This window comes from Larus michahellis, chromosome 3 (genome assembly GCF_964199755.1).
Source record: "Larus michahellis chromosome 3, bLarMic1.1, whole genome shotgun sequence".
Classification (NCBI taxonomy): Eukaryota; Metazoa; Chordata; class Aves; order Charadriiformes; family Laridae; genus Larus; species Larus michahellis.
Window position 1 is genome coordinate 64105033 of NC_133898.1, and position 16012 is coordinate 64121044.

The following is a 16012-nucleotide window of genomic DNA, read 5'->3' on the forward strand; positions in this document are numbered from 1 at the left end:
CCTTCCCCCATTTTTTTCCCTCCCTTTTTTAATTTAGAGATGAAGAGATACCATATGTTGCTAGATCATGACATAAATATATTTAAGTGCTGCCATCATTGTTAGTTTATCAGCTTTTCCATTATAAACCCTCTTGTTCAGGGGTTTATAACTCTGGCATTATAATGTGCTTCAGGCTGAAACTTAACATTCATTTTTTCCCTCTTGATTTGCTTTAAATCCTTCACTCTTCTTAAGTTAAACTGGAGATTAGATACATTAGTTATAGTTATACTAGTTGTATAAATTATAATGCAACAGTAGGCATTTTAAATAGGATGTAAATCAGAGAAATAGAGAATTTCCTAGTTGTTAAACTGTGAGCCTGTGAGTAGAAATCTGTGATTCTTTTCCTCAGTTTGTCTCTGGCTTGGCACATGACTACTAAGAAATTATTTAACCTCCTTCTGTCTCACTCTTCTGTCTGTATGTTGGGATGATGACATATCCTACTTCACTGGTGTATTGGGAAGCTTAATTAATTAGAATTCATAAAAGCACTGAGATTCTCAGGTGAAAGGTGCTGAAGTGTGAAGTATTTTTAAGGAGTCTAATGAAAAATCAGTGTGCCTGCTTTTCTGCGTGTGTTGCCTTTTGTCCCAGATTAGCACGTATCAACTCCTAGAGCTGTGCGGTACATGGCAACCAGCAAGGACTTTGATTTGGAGCACCACTGGATGACCTAGCAGCTTGCTTTCCTCAAGCTTTCAAACATTCACTGTCTTGCGGCCGGCTAGTCTCGGCCTTTGCTTGGGGATTTTGTTCCCTGAATTCTGTGGTTTTCAAAGAATTCTCTGGGCTCAAGGCAGGACAGGAGCCTGCAAGCCAGACCTCTGCTGCAGAGTTTCCCATTAGTGGTGTTCTGCTTGGTGCTGGTGCAGGAGGAGTACCCAGCCTGGTTAGAAGATAATGGGAGGGGAAGAGTTCAGATACTTCCAGACTTTTTTTACAGGGAGTTATCATGGCAGATGATTCTGGTCGTGCTCAGACAGCTTTTTGGTATAGCTAAAACTCTGTATGGAGAACAATGTTCCAGCTGTAGTACAGTAAATTTTGGAACACTGACAGATACTCTTTATGTCATTTAGGTTGAGAAACCTTTTTTTCTGTTGTGAGGGGTGCTTTCTTAGTTTCCTCTCTCAAGGATTTCTGTTGTCAGCTGTTAGTTCATCATGTCCTATCATATGTAGGTTTCCTAGGGTTGACCCACAGTGGTGTCTTCATTTACAGATCTCTTCTTTGCCTGGACTGTGGTGTCATGCTCAGGAGAGAGAGGTTCTTGGTGGTGGCTAAATTTGAAATGACCTTTCTCCTTATAATTTCAGGTTGAAGTCTTGGCCTCCGAGGATGCTACATTTGGACACAAGGTGTGTAGTTTGATGCAGTTTTGTTATATAGGTCCCATCAATTTAAATTGCTGGATGTGATGTCACAGAAGACAGCAATTTTCAGCCTGAGAATTAAGGATCCTGTGACTTATATCCATCAATTTAGAAACTTTCCCTTATGTGTGGTAATCTGGGAATGACACACAGGCTGTCTTAATCCTGTTATTTGGTATAAAACCTGTGAGCAAATTTCACTTGTGGAAGCCCATGTGGAAACATGGAACATTAGCTTTGTAGTAACTTTGAAGATTGGACTTGCCCAAATACTGGATTTGTTCTTGTTACATAGATTTACAGCTCAAAATTTGTAGTTGTTATCTGCTTTGCAGTCTGCTGAGCAAGCCACTTTGTTTATGGTCCTTTTTCACGGTGCATCTCAAGTACAAAGTAGTACATTGAACAGCTGCATCACCCTGTGTTCAATTGTAGATCAATGTGTGGCACGCAGTATGCCTGTCAGAGAGACCGCTTTAGACCTGCTCTGCTAAATGGTTGGGCTGGATCCTAGTTCTTGCTCAAGTTTCTTTGGCCAGTGAGCATTATGGTGCCGACCGCGGTTTTAATTGAGCGCTAATAGCAGATGATTTTAAGCAGGGCAGATTGTGTGTAGGCTATATCTAGTTAGCTAGGAAGAGAGTGGATAGGGAGGGGAAGAAGGAGATTGTAGGAACAGTAGGCTAAATCATAACAATGAAGAGTTTCCTGCTGCTGAAGGCCCACATGCTGTGACACTGCTGCAGGTGAGAAAATAGCAATACTATTACTATCAAGGTAAAAAAATATCAAGAAAAGATGAAATAAATTCTCCAGGTTTATATAGAAGACAATAAACAAAATTAACCAAGAGAAAAAAAAAAAGCTTTAAAAGCACCTACATATTCATGATGCCAGAATTTACATTGTGTCCGTGTTGTACATTTTTTTATGTTGATATATGATAAAGCGATTTAAATAAATTATTAAAAAACAGCTACTCCAGTATTATTTGAAGTATTTAACATATGGTAGTTTGCAGTATTTGCTAGTTTTTATTTAATACCCAGCATGCATACAGAATATTCATTGAATATTTAATAAACCTGGAGGGTCAGCTCTTGTGAACTCATCTCCATAATCCTTCAGACTAGGTGGGTAAACAGAAATACTACTGAAGATTATTGTAGCCGGTTGCTCTCACAACTAAAACACTGTGCAGAAGGCTTCTTATTTTCTTCGTGGCTAGACTTGCAAGTTGTTTTTCAGTCTTGGAGTCATCTTGATGGACATCCTTTGAAACTCCTTTTTGTTACCATAAGTTTTAAGAATTTTCTATTACTAAGCTTCAGTTTTACAAAACCAAATCAGTACTGTCACCAGCTCTTAACATCATCCTCCAGAGTCCCAAGCAACTTTTCTGTAAGATTCAGCTTTCAGAACCAACAGTCTTTTATATAGTGTGTGTATATATATATACACACACATGCACTGTATAATAGTATATAGTCTCTCTATGTCTCTATATGTATAGACATCTAATAATGGCTAATGTCTAATAATGTCTATATAGAGAGACATTATATAGTCAACTCTGTATGTCTAGGAATGTCACCTGCTTTTTATCAATCAAGAAGAAAAGTAAATGTATCATCACAAATTTGTTAATTCCAGAATTTATTTTAGCTGTCTATTCAGGCATTTGTGAAAGCACTTCCTTTCCTCCTCTCCCTTAAATACTTCCTTTACTGTCTGTCTCAATGACAAATAAATGTTAGTGTCTCTGTTACATTAACAAATGAGTTGGTATGCCCATGGAAAATACATATAAGCACAATGTTTAAAGTGAAAAACTATTTTAATTTTATAAATGAGAAAATAAGATATACCAAATAACATAGTTGAGGAGGCTGTAAAGTTAAAAGTTTGCGCAATGTAATGGTTTCCTTGATACTTGCATTTAGCCTGAGTTTCCCTTGGAGTCTATTGAAGACTGTTGAGAGGGCTATCCTTAAAGCTTTGGGTGTAGCATATGCTTCAGCTTGAAATGTTGTAGGACCACTCTGTATGGTCCTGCAGCATAATTTGCTGCAGAGGATGACTTTTGACTGTATCTGTTCCACCTATCCTTAGACACTTCACCACTTAGTTTTAGGCTTGTTGACAGGCTGTGTTGCCTGTAGATACTAGAATACTGTTCTTTAAAAAGTGTATTTGTGGACTGCTGAGAGAGCTTACAATGTTATCTGTTAGTCTTAAATTCTCCATTATTTTAGTCTCATGGTAAATATGCATACTGGCAGTAAATGGGGCTGTTTCCCAGGAAAATGCTCTGAGTGAGACAGCAGAACATTGTTCAGCTTCACTGTAGTTATCATTGGTGAACTGAAGATCTAGCTGATGTAGTCTGCCTCTTGAATAGTTGAATCTTTGATGATGGTGATAAGTGCATGTAGAAATAAGCTACAGGATGCTTTTGATGCAAGTTATGCATATTGATTTTGACAAATTCTTATTTTAGAGAAGAAAATTAAAACAGAAGTTATTGCTGTCAAAATACCTGGGGAAGAGGCACCTTGAAGTACTGAATCTTATCTTTACTCTGTAAGCACAGAACAGGTGCAAATTGCAGACCATTAGTAATAGTCCTTCAGAATGTTCCCTCCACCTCACTTTTTTAATAAGAAAACAGTCTTCCCAAAACAAAAGTAGAATATGAGGCATTTATTGGAGTAAAAATAACATTTTAATATGGCTTTTTTTTCATTTTGTGCATATGTGAGACCAGTACGCTTTAATGAGCCATGAAAACGTAAGCAGTTTTTCAATCAGTTTCAAAAAAAGTTGTTGTTTGATAAGTATAAAGATGTGCAGGTTTGACAGCGTTGCTGTCCACACCTTTCCTTTGGTTGAATAGTAGGAAGCAAAACCATTCAGCTTTCTTTGCAACCAATTTTACAGAATGGGGAAGCTGTTACAGCTTTTTTGAAGATAGTACACGTGGTGTTCAGTTGAATTTACGCATGCATTTTTGTGTGTGCATTTGTGTGCATGTTTGTTTCTTAAAGAAAAGAAAAAATCAAAACATCCAGCTTTTGACTGATCCTTCTGTTTCAATATTTAGAAGGATTGTGATATACGTGTGGTTGTGTATGGAGAGATACAGGGGTAACGACCACCTTAGCAAATCACGAACTGCTGATAGGTCATTGGGACAGACTTAACAGGTGTGCCTGGTTCGTTCAAATTCTGCTGAGTATAAACTTACATATATAGTGAGTTTCTTCAAGACCACAGTTGCCAAGAAACTAGCATAGAGTAAGAGTGAATAGATGGAGTGGTATCTGCCCGAGTCTGCAGTCAGCACACAGGAATGTGTTTCAAAGCTGGAAACTCCTTCAGTCCCATTAATCTTATTAAAGCCTAATGATGACATGTAAAATACTAATAGAACCAATTTATTTTGTGTTTATTTTAGCTGGAATAGGAAGATATATTTTAGCAGATGGGACCAGTGTTCCCAGATGGTAGAGAAAACTAGGAGGGATACAAAGACGTGAAAAAGAAAGAAAAAAAGAATACGGTGCACAGAGCAGAAAGAAAAGGTAAAAGGTTTAACCATTTTGAACGAGGCTGATTTAAACATCAAGGCAATGAACAAATAAAAATAACAGTGTCTGAGTTTTTTAAATCCTCCTAGGGGATTTAGATGCTCAATTTCCATTAAAACATTTTAATCCCTGAGGTGGAATTAAAAATCTTAGTCTGAAAGGTTGGTTATTCTATAAAGATTTAACCCACATTTTATTGTAGGAGCCGCATATTGGCATCAGTTGGAATTACGGTGTCGAATGCGGTAGCACGTACTCCAGACAGGCTACAAATGGTGTCTGGCCCTATCTAGAGACCAAGATGCTTGACTTTTTAAATATTTGTGCTTGGTTTACTCTCCTTTCCCTCCGGCTTTTACTGTCAGCATCTACCTGACCCAAATAACGTAGGGTAGAGGAGGCTACAATTCAGTTAAGCAGGGTGAGATCACCTCGTTCGTCCACGTGTCTCAACCTGTCTGTGGACGTGTAAAGTGCCATAAGCTCTTGTTTGCGGAGCCGGCCACAGAGCCCGCCTACTGCAGCGAATGCCGAGGTGCAGTGATCCCAGCTTAGAGCAGCATTAATATAAATAAGTTTGTTAATGGCAGTCCAGCAGCTACATGTCAGAAGGCTCACAACTTTGTGCAACAGGAAAAGAGATACTTATGTTCCCACAGTAGGGGAGCGCCACCAAGAACAGGACTCTCTTATTTCGTAGTGAGCTTTAATCCTTCCATTGTGTGTCGTTTTAAGCTGTGTTGTGATGTAATTGGCTTAATCATTACTATTATGTTGCTTTGCACAAGTTAAGATCGTAATTTGACATATGGAAATAAATGGCAACTGGATTAGTGATTTGCAGGTGTCATTTAAAAACAGGGAGCAGGGAAGAAAGCCTTCCATATTTTGCAAGCGGCATGTTTGCTAATGTACAGAGGCAGAATTAACTACGCAACTGCGTCTCACGCTGTCTTGAAGTAGGAGCAAGCTTCACCTGTTTGTTTCTGGGACTGTGCTGCTGGGGTTGAGGAAAGAGAATCTCATTCCCGATGGATATGTTCACTGTAGGAATGATTTTACATTTCCTTTGCAGAAGACAAATACAGGAGAAAAGCTTCCTCTTTGATCGAGAAATCAGCATAATGGAGACACGGCTCTATTAAAGAAATGCAGCAAGGGTGGCATTTCTGATGTGACTGTCTCTGCGCGGTGAAGCTTTCAGCATTGTTCGTGGAACAAGCCGTATTTTTGTTTTGTGACACAGCATAAAGTGATGACCTCGTCTCCATAATTTAGTAACTCTGGGAGTTGTTGAGAGAGTCTATTCCTAAGTCTTTTTAAGTACTTGCTGCTGGTATGCATTTTTTAGTGCTGTTTCTCTGATACAGGGTACATGGTTTTAAGAACCAAATGTGCATAGGATTAAAATATCTTTTTTCCTTTTTTTTTGTTTAATTCTGTGATTCCTCCCGAATATGCTACTATTGAGGTTATTAAGTTTGGGGGTTTGTTTGTTTGGGGTTTTTTTTTTTGCTTTCCTCCACCTTGCAAACACTGCTTTATTGCAACACTCAGCACATCACGGTGCATCTTCTGTAGCCCACTTATTTTCACATCCCAGATACCAGAAGTTCAAATCCCGAGAGGAAATTCAACTACACAGTGTAGCTACGTGTCAGCTTCCTGGTTTGAAACATAGGACACCAAAGAGAATATGTTTAGTGGCTGACTGAGAGTTACGACTGTGCAAATCTAGAAGGAAACTGTTGTTCTAGTGGTATCTGTAACACAGAAGCCTTGAGCTACGAGATGGAGTAGAGATGCCATTTGAGAAAACTGAGAAAATGTGTTCTCAAGAGATTTTTTTTTTTTTATTTAATTATGTATTAGCTTGATTGCAACAAAAAAGTACTTACTTCTTGGAAAGAAGGAGAAAGGAAGCCCTTGAAGGAGAAGGAAAAAGTAGGCATTAAAAATTGTTTTCTTCTAACGCACGCCTGGTTTAACACAGCTTTCTTTTGTTGAAGACTCTAAGCAGCCTCTACTTCTGCCATCTGGTGGTTACTAATAAAAGTTGCATCTTCAAAGCCAAATTAAATTGTTTTAAAGCCAATTAATCCTTTTCAGAAGAGGATGTTTTCAAGTGTCTGAATTATCTCTGTCTTGATACGTTGACACTTGGAGTATCTATGTGTGTGCTTAGTATATGAGAAAATATAGAGAAACGAGTCCTCATTTACATCTGTCTGTGCACCGTTGACTTAGGTACAAATGGGCGTTGTAAATAAGTTTTTGGATTTGTTTCAGCTTAGAAAAAATAGATATTCATATTAGCCTCCAGTAACTTCTGGTTTGCTACTCAGAGCAGAGTTAGCATTACATGTTTCCCCAGTTCTGTTGTTACTGTTTTCTGTGTGGAGTTGTTTCACCTCAGGTGTTCAGGTGACTAAAAGGATTTTCCAGCCTTCTTTCTTTGAGTCATTTTTAAAGCTGTGGTTTAGGATTGCTGAAGTCTTCTCAGCACTCTCTGCGCTGGCTGTTTTCTAAGAGTATAGAGTGGCATTATAATAGGGAACAAGCTCTTTTGATATTCTTAGGGACCCCTTAAAGATTTGTCAAAGTGTTTTGAAATAGTCATGACTAAGTAAGTAGCAGAAACCTGAACATGTTTCTGCCTGGCCCTATGCGTGTCACTGCTATGTTATTTGAGACAACCCAAGTACACGCAAAACGGAGCAATTGTGGTCATGTTTTAGAAATTTCACCTATGTAATCCATAGTTCTGGATGTCTGGTAAGTTCAGTCTCAGTAAAGATCTCTATTGTTTTCTTGTTTGGGGGTTTTTCCAATTAGTTTTATAAAAATTAAGAGGCACACCAACCGTGCCGTAAGTTCATCCCTATCTATTGTACAGTCCCGACAGGATCAACTTTGTCCTCAGTGCTGTGAGCTGTGGAGGAGTGTATCTAACCACCTTGAGCATGGAGGATGAATCACACAACAAGAATGCAGTGCCCCGTCAAAATCCATTCCAAATAGCACGCACTTGTTGTGGTGCCCCACTCCTCACAGCTCACTCCTGCTTCTCGTAGAGAGGGGATTTTAAAGCTGTGTGGGAGGATGGAAAAAAATGAGGGCTTCTTAGAGGTCCTAGTGACTCTGCATGCATTGGTGGTGGATCTGGACAATTCCAACACAATCTCAGATGAAGAAGAAAAGATGAAATGATACATAGAACAGGAAAAAAAAGTCATACATTGGCTGAGAACCCGCAAATGTGAAAATGTCAAGACATGCTGGATAAATGGCGTAGTAACAGTTGGTTCTTTCCTCCTTGTGCCCTGTAGCCCACACTTGTGGACTGTAGTCTCAGGAAAGACATGAAAAAGCAAGACGTTAGGAAGGAACTGTCTCCTGTGGCAATGTCCCAGTGTGGGTACAGTATGTCAGGCTTTCATGGGTATTCCTTTGTTTCTTCTCTTGCCAGTGACCCAAATTAGCGATAAATACACGTTTAATGCTGCTTTTCAGTATGGAGCATCTCACAGTGCTTGCAGAATGAATACTGATGGCCTTAGGGTTAGACTTAGGCAGTCTGCATGGCTATGCGGTAACATTTGTTTTACAAAGCTCCTGAGTGCTCTTGGCAGGCTGGTGTGAGCACAGCTGGTGAACATCATGCCCTCCTCAGCACCCTTGAATATTGCTGTCACGTGGTTTGCCCAGCGCCCTGCGGTCCATTGGGATTAGAGCTAAAAATATGTAAAGTGCTAGCTTTCTTCCTACGTCGTCTCTACTTTATGGTAAGAAAGTGATGTGCGATTTTCAGAAGTGGATGTGTATGTGATTCAAGGCAATGTTTACTTTTTGCTGAAGTGGTGTCTCTAAGTAAGATGGCTTGGCAACTGGTTTGGCTTTTCTGATCGATCTGTATCCCTGTTTAGTCAGTTATTTCTTCTGCATTTCTGTGCCGATTGAGGTTGCCACTTTGTTGAAATTAACTGCTGCAACCTCGAACCACCCAGTTCTTGTGGTGGCAGCACTAGCAGTCTGTACTTCCCTGTGCTGCTTTTTTGAAGAGATGGTCTGTAGTGTAGTTTGCCCTTTCCAAACTCCGTAGAAATGCCAATAAATGTGCAAAGTTTGGTACTGCTTTCGTGGTGGGAACATGCATCACCTTGAGGGTTTGACTGAACCCACCATTTTACACCAGTCACTATGATGTAGTGGTCGATGTTAGCACAGAAAAAAAAAAAAAAGATAATTTGTTTTCTCAGTCTTCCTTCTGTTACTCTTTATGTTTTTAACTGGTGGGCGCGCTTGGGCGGCCCGAGGCTGGTGTGCTTGAGCTGGCTGCTGGCGTCTGGCTGGGTGTGCTGCTCGGGGCCCTCCCTCGCTCGCCTGTTAACGTGCAACCCGGGTGATGCCCGCCTGATACGGCGGGTCCTTTACAGTTCTGTGTGGCCCCTTTGATTTATACTGCTGGTTTGAACTTTGAGGGAGTATCAGATTAACCAAGAAGTCATCTAACAATCAGAACACAAAGTTTGCTTGTAAATACCTGCACATTTTAAATAAATGTTGAGGCAGGTGGTCTCTTTGGGGGTGGGAAGAGGGCAGGACAGAGTATTTGCAAATAGTTCGCTTCTTGATTAGGAGAGCAGGTTAGACCAGATTTCTTTTTCTTCTGTAAATTCTACCTGACTGCGCAACTGGTGGGACCAGAACTGCTCCCTCCAGCAACCAACCCCACCTTGCTACAGGAAAGCATGCTCCCATTCATATTGCGACTTAAAAAACAACAAAGAAACCACAAGTTATTTTATTTTTAAACTACTGTTCATTTGTTTGCCTTTTTTTTGTATAGCGTTCTTTTTTAACAGCATGAAATACGTGTGTAGAAAAAGATTCAGATTTCTGCTCTGTGGCTGCTTCCCCTGATTGCATAGTTGGCTTGTTAAAACTAATGCTAGGTTTGAAGGATAGGAATTACAAAGAGGAACGTGAGAAAGTTGTTGGGTAGACAGATGTGATTTAGGTTTTCGCTTCTCCTTTTTTTTTTTTCCTGAGACAAGGTCAGGGGTGTATCACGCTTCAGAGCTGTGCTTTGCTGGAAAAAGGGCTGTTGACATGTCGCAGATTTCAAAGAGGAAAAAACAATTACAATAATGCAGAATCTTAGGCTTTTTACTGAATGTACGTTTCTTTTACAAAAAACATGGTTTTGTAACTTTGAAGCTTCAATTATTCCATTGTTCATTTTTTAAGAATTTCTTCTTGTGAGACAGGGTTTTCTAGTGAATTAGGATTTTGATGGATAATTTTATTTGATTAGAATGACACTGGGAAATCTTGTTTTTCAAGGTCATTTCTTTGATTTCCTTGGTGAAGAGTATACAGGGTCTTAACGTTTCCTTACACAGGAAGATCAAGATTACAGATGTTTTTGGCATGATTTCCATACTGTTGCAATGCTTTAATTTGTTAAATATTTATACGCATGTAAACTATTGTGATATATTTCTAGGTGTAACAATCATTCTGTGTGCTTTATGATTTTACTACTGAATCCTTGCTACTACCTGAAATAGAAAGCAGCGAGATTTACAGTCTCTTTGAGTAAAACTTGCCTTAATGTTTTAATCTAAAGAAAAATAAGCATCATTCTTACTGTTCAATTTAATGTGACTGTCTGTTTTCATTCCACTGGCTGATTTTCCCCCTCTTTATCAAGATGTATTTGAATCTCCCTGAGCCTCCTGTGGAACTTCCTGGCAGTATTATTTGTTGTGTCAGAACCAATGTACCAATTACCTCGTAAATGTAATCTATATCTGGAGTGGTTTTACAACTTCGATACTTGTGCAAGGGCTGTGCTCCGATGGAGGGATGTACACCTTAAAAACGCTTGTGGGAAGAACAGTTAGAATACGTACTAATTAAAAAATTAATAAATGTATTTTGAGAAATGTGTTAGCTGCTGTTTATGAAAGAAAGCAATGAAGCGAATCATGGAACTGGCTTTTTGTTGCATCTAAGTAACTAAATATTCTAGCACATATGATTGCGTGCAAAAGCTTTACAGTTATGTAGGTATGGCTGTTTATATGCTTATTAACTCCTAGGTTTTTTAGCTGAGGTGCATGCAGAATGCTGCCAAGGTCACAGTTGTTAAGCTGCCCCAAATAGGACTGAGGAAGGAATTATGTTACCTAAAGCTTTTTTATTTTTTTAAGAAAACTTTTTTTACCTGCAGTGTTGTGGCAAACGATCTTGAAGGAGAAATTTTGGGGATGTTGGGGAAATGCCATGAAATCAAGGATATTAATTAGGACTAGAATTGGTTTCTTTGGTGGAACAAATGTTGAAGATGGTCACAATGCTCGTAGGATCGTGTGTGTTGCCTGGCTTAGTTATATGGAGGTTTGAAAGTGAGAAGTTCAAACTTGATACAGTGAGCAAGGGAAAGCTAATGGAGCACATTAAAAATGCAAGCTGACCTAGATATACTGTTGAATGGTGCCATGTGGTGTGCAGCTTTATATGGCAGGCTGCAGTGTCTTGTCAACCAGAGTAAAGCTAAAAAAGCTGAAAATACTGCCCTGTTTACAAGTCCAAAGAGAAGACAGAAGAATTGGGACATCCCCTTCTATTTTATAGATGATGTTAAGAAAAAAAACTCTATGGGGGCTTTTTCACTATGAAAGCAGCTATTGATTTCTGTTAAATGTGTACAACGTTTGTTCAAAAAAACCCTACAGAAATTACTTTCGGGAATGATCAGTGTGCATGAGCCATCACAAGTGTGTGTCTACTTGCTGCTCTTTTCTTTCTAAGCTACATGTACACAGAACCCTGCAAAATGGAAGAAAAGTTAGTATTGTGCTAAGAGTTAGTTGATCAGAGCTAAATTCTTGCTTTCTGGAATATGATGATATTCAGTATGGGAAAAGGATAACAGAATCCAGCCGTTAATTTTACGGTAGTTTGAATTCCAGATTAACTTCGAAGAACTATTTTAAGAGGTGTCAAAGTATCAGAAAATGTTAATATGATATTGTTTTTCAGATAATTAATATTAAAATAACGTTTAGCTGCTGTTTGGAACTTGATGGAAATAAGTCATTTTGGTATCGAGACAGTTTCAACTTGGAACTGTTATCTTAGCTTATTTATAAATACCAAAAAAAAGCTTACAGAGGAAATGTTGACCTTCCCTCCCCATCCCCCCTTGCATCTGCCTTATCCTCGGCTGGAACTGCATGAATGCAGGCGTATATGATTAGGATATTACATATTTTTATAGGACTAGGAGGCTTAAAATTGATATTTCTTGTCTAGAGCTGAGCTGTAAGTTATAATGTGTTTTCAGTTGGTACAATAATAATAAAAAAGGCTTGCATGTACCTGTGATGCATTTGATTCCTCCCTGCAGTGACTCATTGTGGATCTCTCTTACAGCTAAGTGCTTGTTCCTTGTGATCAGAGGAAAATGCTACACACCTTCTGCTTCGTGCCTATTAAATTCAAGTTTCTATTGTAGGCAGCATTACACAGCTATCTTTGAGAATTAAAGGGGAAAAAAAATCAAGAACAGTAACTGAAGTGAAAGTCTAAAAAGCCACTTTGTTCCCCCTCAGCCCTAATGTCGATTTTCAATGCATTTCTGTTTTCATGCTTGCCTCTTCCAAATTTATGAATTTTTCTTTCTTCCTGTTCAGAGCACCTCCTTTGGTACCCTGTTGAATTTAGTGACCATAGTTGCAGTTGCTCTTTTCTCTCTATTGGAACCTAAATGATGGACACCAATCTTTTTAATCTTGCTATCTTAAACATAATGTGTAGTTCTTTTATCTGGACCAGTATTTTGAGCTGAAGAAGGGATTGTTTTCTCCATTTTTGTTATCATTTTTTCGCCTCACCTTTTTCATTCCCTGAGGGAATGGTCTGGAGAACAAAGTGTCCATGTTCCTGGGAACAGAAATAGATTGTTCCATTCATAATTTAGTGATCTATTTCTGTTTGGCGAAGTTAAGCACATGCTTAACTTCAGGTCTGTGATTAAATCTCACTGACTCCAGTATGACTTAAATGCTTTGCAAAACCGTGGCTTTTATTCCCATCTCACCATCGCACCATTCCTTCTGTCTCGTTGCTCTTTTTTTTCCCCCTCCTCTGCCGTGCTGCAAGTTGACTGTGCTTAGTGTCAGCAGTTTATGTTCTGCATGTTTAATGAAGGCCATGGCTCAGCTCAGCATAGCCCTTCCCCTTACGCTAACAGAATTTTGATAAATGAGATTTCCTCGTGTGGAGAGCAGAGAAGGGTCTTTGACGGGAAAAGGCAGGGCATGAAATCAGCAAGTGTCAGGGTGTACAAATTATAGGCATTTTAAACCAAAAACAAAATAAAGAGCTTGTTATGACTAACTGCCTTCAAAATGTATGTCTTCCTATGAAACACAAAAAAGGATTTAACAATATGCTAGCAAAACAGAAGTAAATTCGGTAAGCAGTAATCTGAATCATCGTATTTCTACCTTTCTTTTTGCTCTGTATTCCCTGTGCCTACCACCTTAATCGTCAAAATATGCTATATAAGCATTTGGATTACAATAATCATTGCTGAATTTAGCACATGGAAACACATTTCAGTTGTGGTTTATATCCTGTGTTGATCTAAACCATTAGAAATTCTCTATTTTATGCCCACTTGAGTTATTGACTTCACTAGAATAACAGAGGGAACTAGTTGCACAGATGAAAAGAAACTGCCAGGAGATATTGCAAGAAACCGTTTCAACTAAGGTACATTCCTATGATCCTTCCTTTTTTTAGTACTATTTTAATTTTTCTGATACCGCTGACTACATCCCCCTGCTCCTTGCTCTTTCAGTCTTTCTCCTTCATGCAGATTTAGCTTGTTCAGCGACCGATCTCCTGTTCAGATTATATTGCCGTAGAATTTAAAAAAACCTGTTTGTGTGCTCGTGTGTGCCAGTGAGGTATTGTATTGTTGAAATAACATCAAACTCTTCACTGGAGATTATAATCTGACACCAATGATTGAAGGCCAGAAATGGATCCTGCAGACCTAAAACTGGAGCTATTTTATTACCTTATGTAATGTTTCATAAAAGTTTCTGCAGCTGTAGTGGATTAGAGATGAATTGTTTTTATTGGAGAGATGAAGAGAAAGGACAGTTGGTATGGTTATAATAATTAATAAATAACACAGTTAATTACTGTGCTGGCTCTCCAGTATGTTCAGAGATTAATTTAAATCAATTTGTGCTCACTTCTATTAAAATACTCAAAACTGTATTTTTATACACAGACGCAGGAATATAAAATTTATATAGACAGAGCTGTGTATTTAAATATATATGTATAATTTTATTTCTTATATATCTATATTTAGTTACTTCGTTGTTTTTGCTTTTTTGGCAGGACTTTTGCACGGCTTGAAGGCAGGGATAATTGCAGATCTTGTAATTTTTTCATACGTTGGTCCATACCATACCATACCATACCATACCATGCCATACCATACCATACCATACCATACCAGTGTGCTAAATCTTCCTGTCATGTCTGCAAAGAGTTTCTCAGGATTTTCCGCTCCCCTCCAACCGCCCTCCTTCCCTCCTGCCAGCCAGGTGCTGATGGGGTCCCTTCACAGTCAGGAGAAACTCGGAGTTGCACACGGTGACCCGCTGGCATGTTCTGGTGTACAAATTTTCTCTTACAGAGAGTATTTTTTTTTTCTTAATTATTAAGATAGACTCTTTATTCTAATTCCATCTCATCCCAAATTTGCATTTAAAATATAATGAAATGTAGCAGTTGTTTCTTTTCTTCACGTGTTTTACAGCAAAGCAACTGCGGTTGCACAGGCCGTGGCTTCCTACAGTAGCTGTAGACCTTAGGCTATGTCGTACCTTCTCCATATTTTACAATGTAACTTGTAATATACCCTTTTCAAATCCTGAATTCCAGTCTTGTGCCCCTCCTTGATCACAAAGAGTATTTACAGGCTTGTCTGGGAAGTGCTGGCCACTGGGTGGTGGGCAGGCAGAATCCATGATTCCTGTAAACTGCAGCCAGAAAAGGCACTTCCATAACACCTGATCAGGCCTTTCGGGTCACTGGGCAACTGTAATGGCAGGTGCAATTTGTGTCCCTTCTCTTAGGTTTATTGTGTTCAGGTCAGAGGTGTTTGGGAAGGCCAGCAGAAGAGCTGGCTGTGACTGCAGCACTGCTCTCTGCAGAAAACCAGTACCGACCCTAGATGCTCCAGCACCTTTGGGTCCTTCATTAGGTGCGGTTCCTTCTTGTGCCAAAATGTCAGTTGCAGTTTTAAAGCTGAAATAGAGGAATATAAAATAGTATGGATCACATTATCATCAGGCATGTGTGTGTACACAGACACGTTATGGCACAGGTCCAGTTGCTGGTTGAGATGTGCAGATCTACTTAGTTTGTAAGTGTGTTATTCCACGACTCTTCCATTAGCTTTACCGGGGAGTCAGCGTTATTTGAAGTAACTAGTGGACTCTTCGGTTTCATTTTAGATACCTTTTTCTCACAGCAAATGAGAATTGGGATGAAAATCATCTTTGATGGGACTGTGCAGAGAAGCAAGTTGGTGCTCTGTGGTGAGTGAGCAGGGCAGTGCGGGGCAGCCCCCGCTCTGATTTCAGTGGGATCAAGCTAGGACTTGAATATACACTAAATACATCCTCCCTAGGAAGGAATGTGTGCCCTCGTTTGTTTGGACGATGCTCATAGTGTTTTGGGGTTACTGGAGAGAAGCTGTGCACGGCTAATGTGCTATGATCGTATCTCCATCAGATTTGAAATAAATGGTCTTAGTTTAACAAAGATGACCTGTGTTAAAAGGGAAAAAGAGAACTATGTTCTTTCTGCGTTTGAGAGTTAAACCCTGTTTATTTTGCCTTTAAATGTAGGGAGTTGGGTGAAGAGAGGTTACAGTTTTTTAATCCCTCACTGCTAAACCCC

General features: G+C 39.2%; 1 protein-coding gene across 7 annotated transcripts in view; it reads left to right on the top strand.

The window, feature by feature from the left end:
* Positions 1–16012, top strand: part of ARID1B (AT-rich interaction domain 1B) — a 336006-nt gene that overhangs the window by 184161 nt on the left and 135833 nt on the right. For 4 of the 7 annotated variants that reach the window (XM_074580477.1, XM_074580478.1, XM_074580482.1 and 1 more), the window contains exon 5: positions 1365–1406. The exons of the other annotated variants lie outside the window; for them this stretch is intronic. In XM_074580477.1, the coding sequence (XP_074436578.1) occupies positions 1365–1406 (42 nt within the window). The remainder of the gene's footprint in view (positions 1–1364; positions 1407–16012) is intronic. 7 annotated transcript variants of the gene reach the window in all.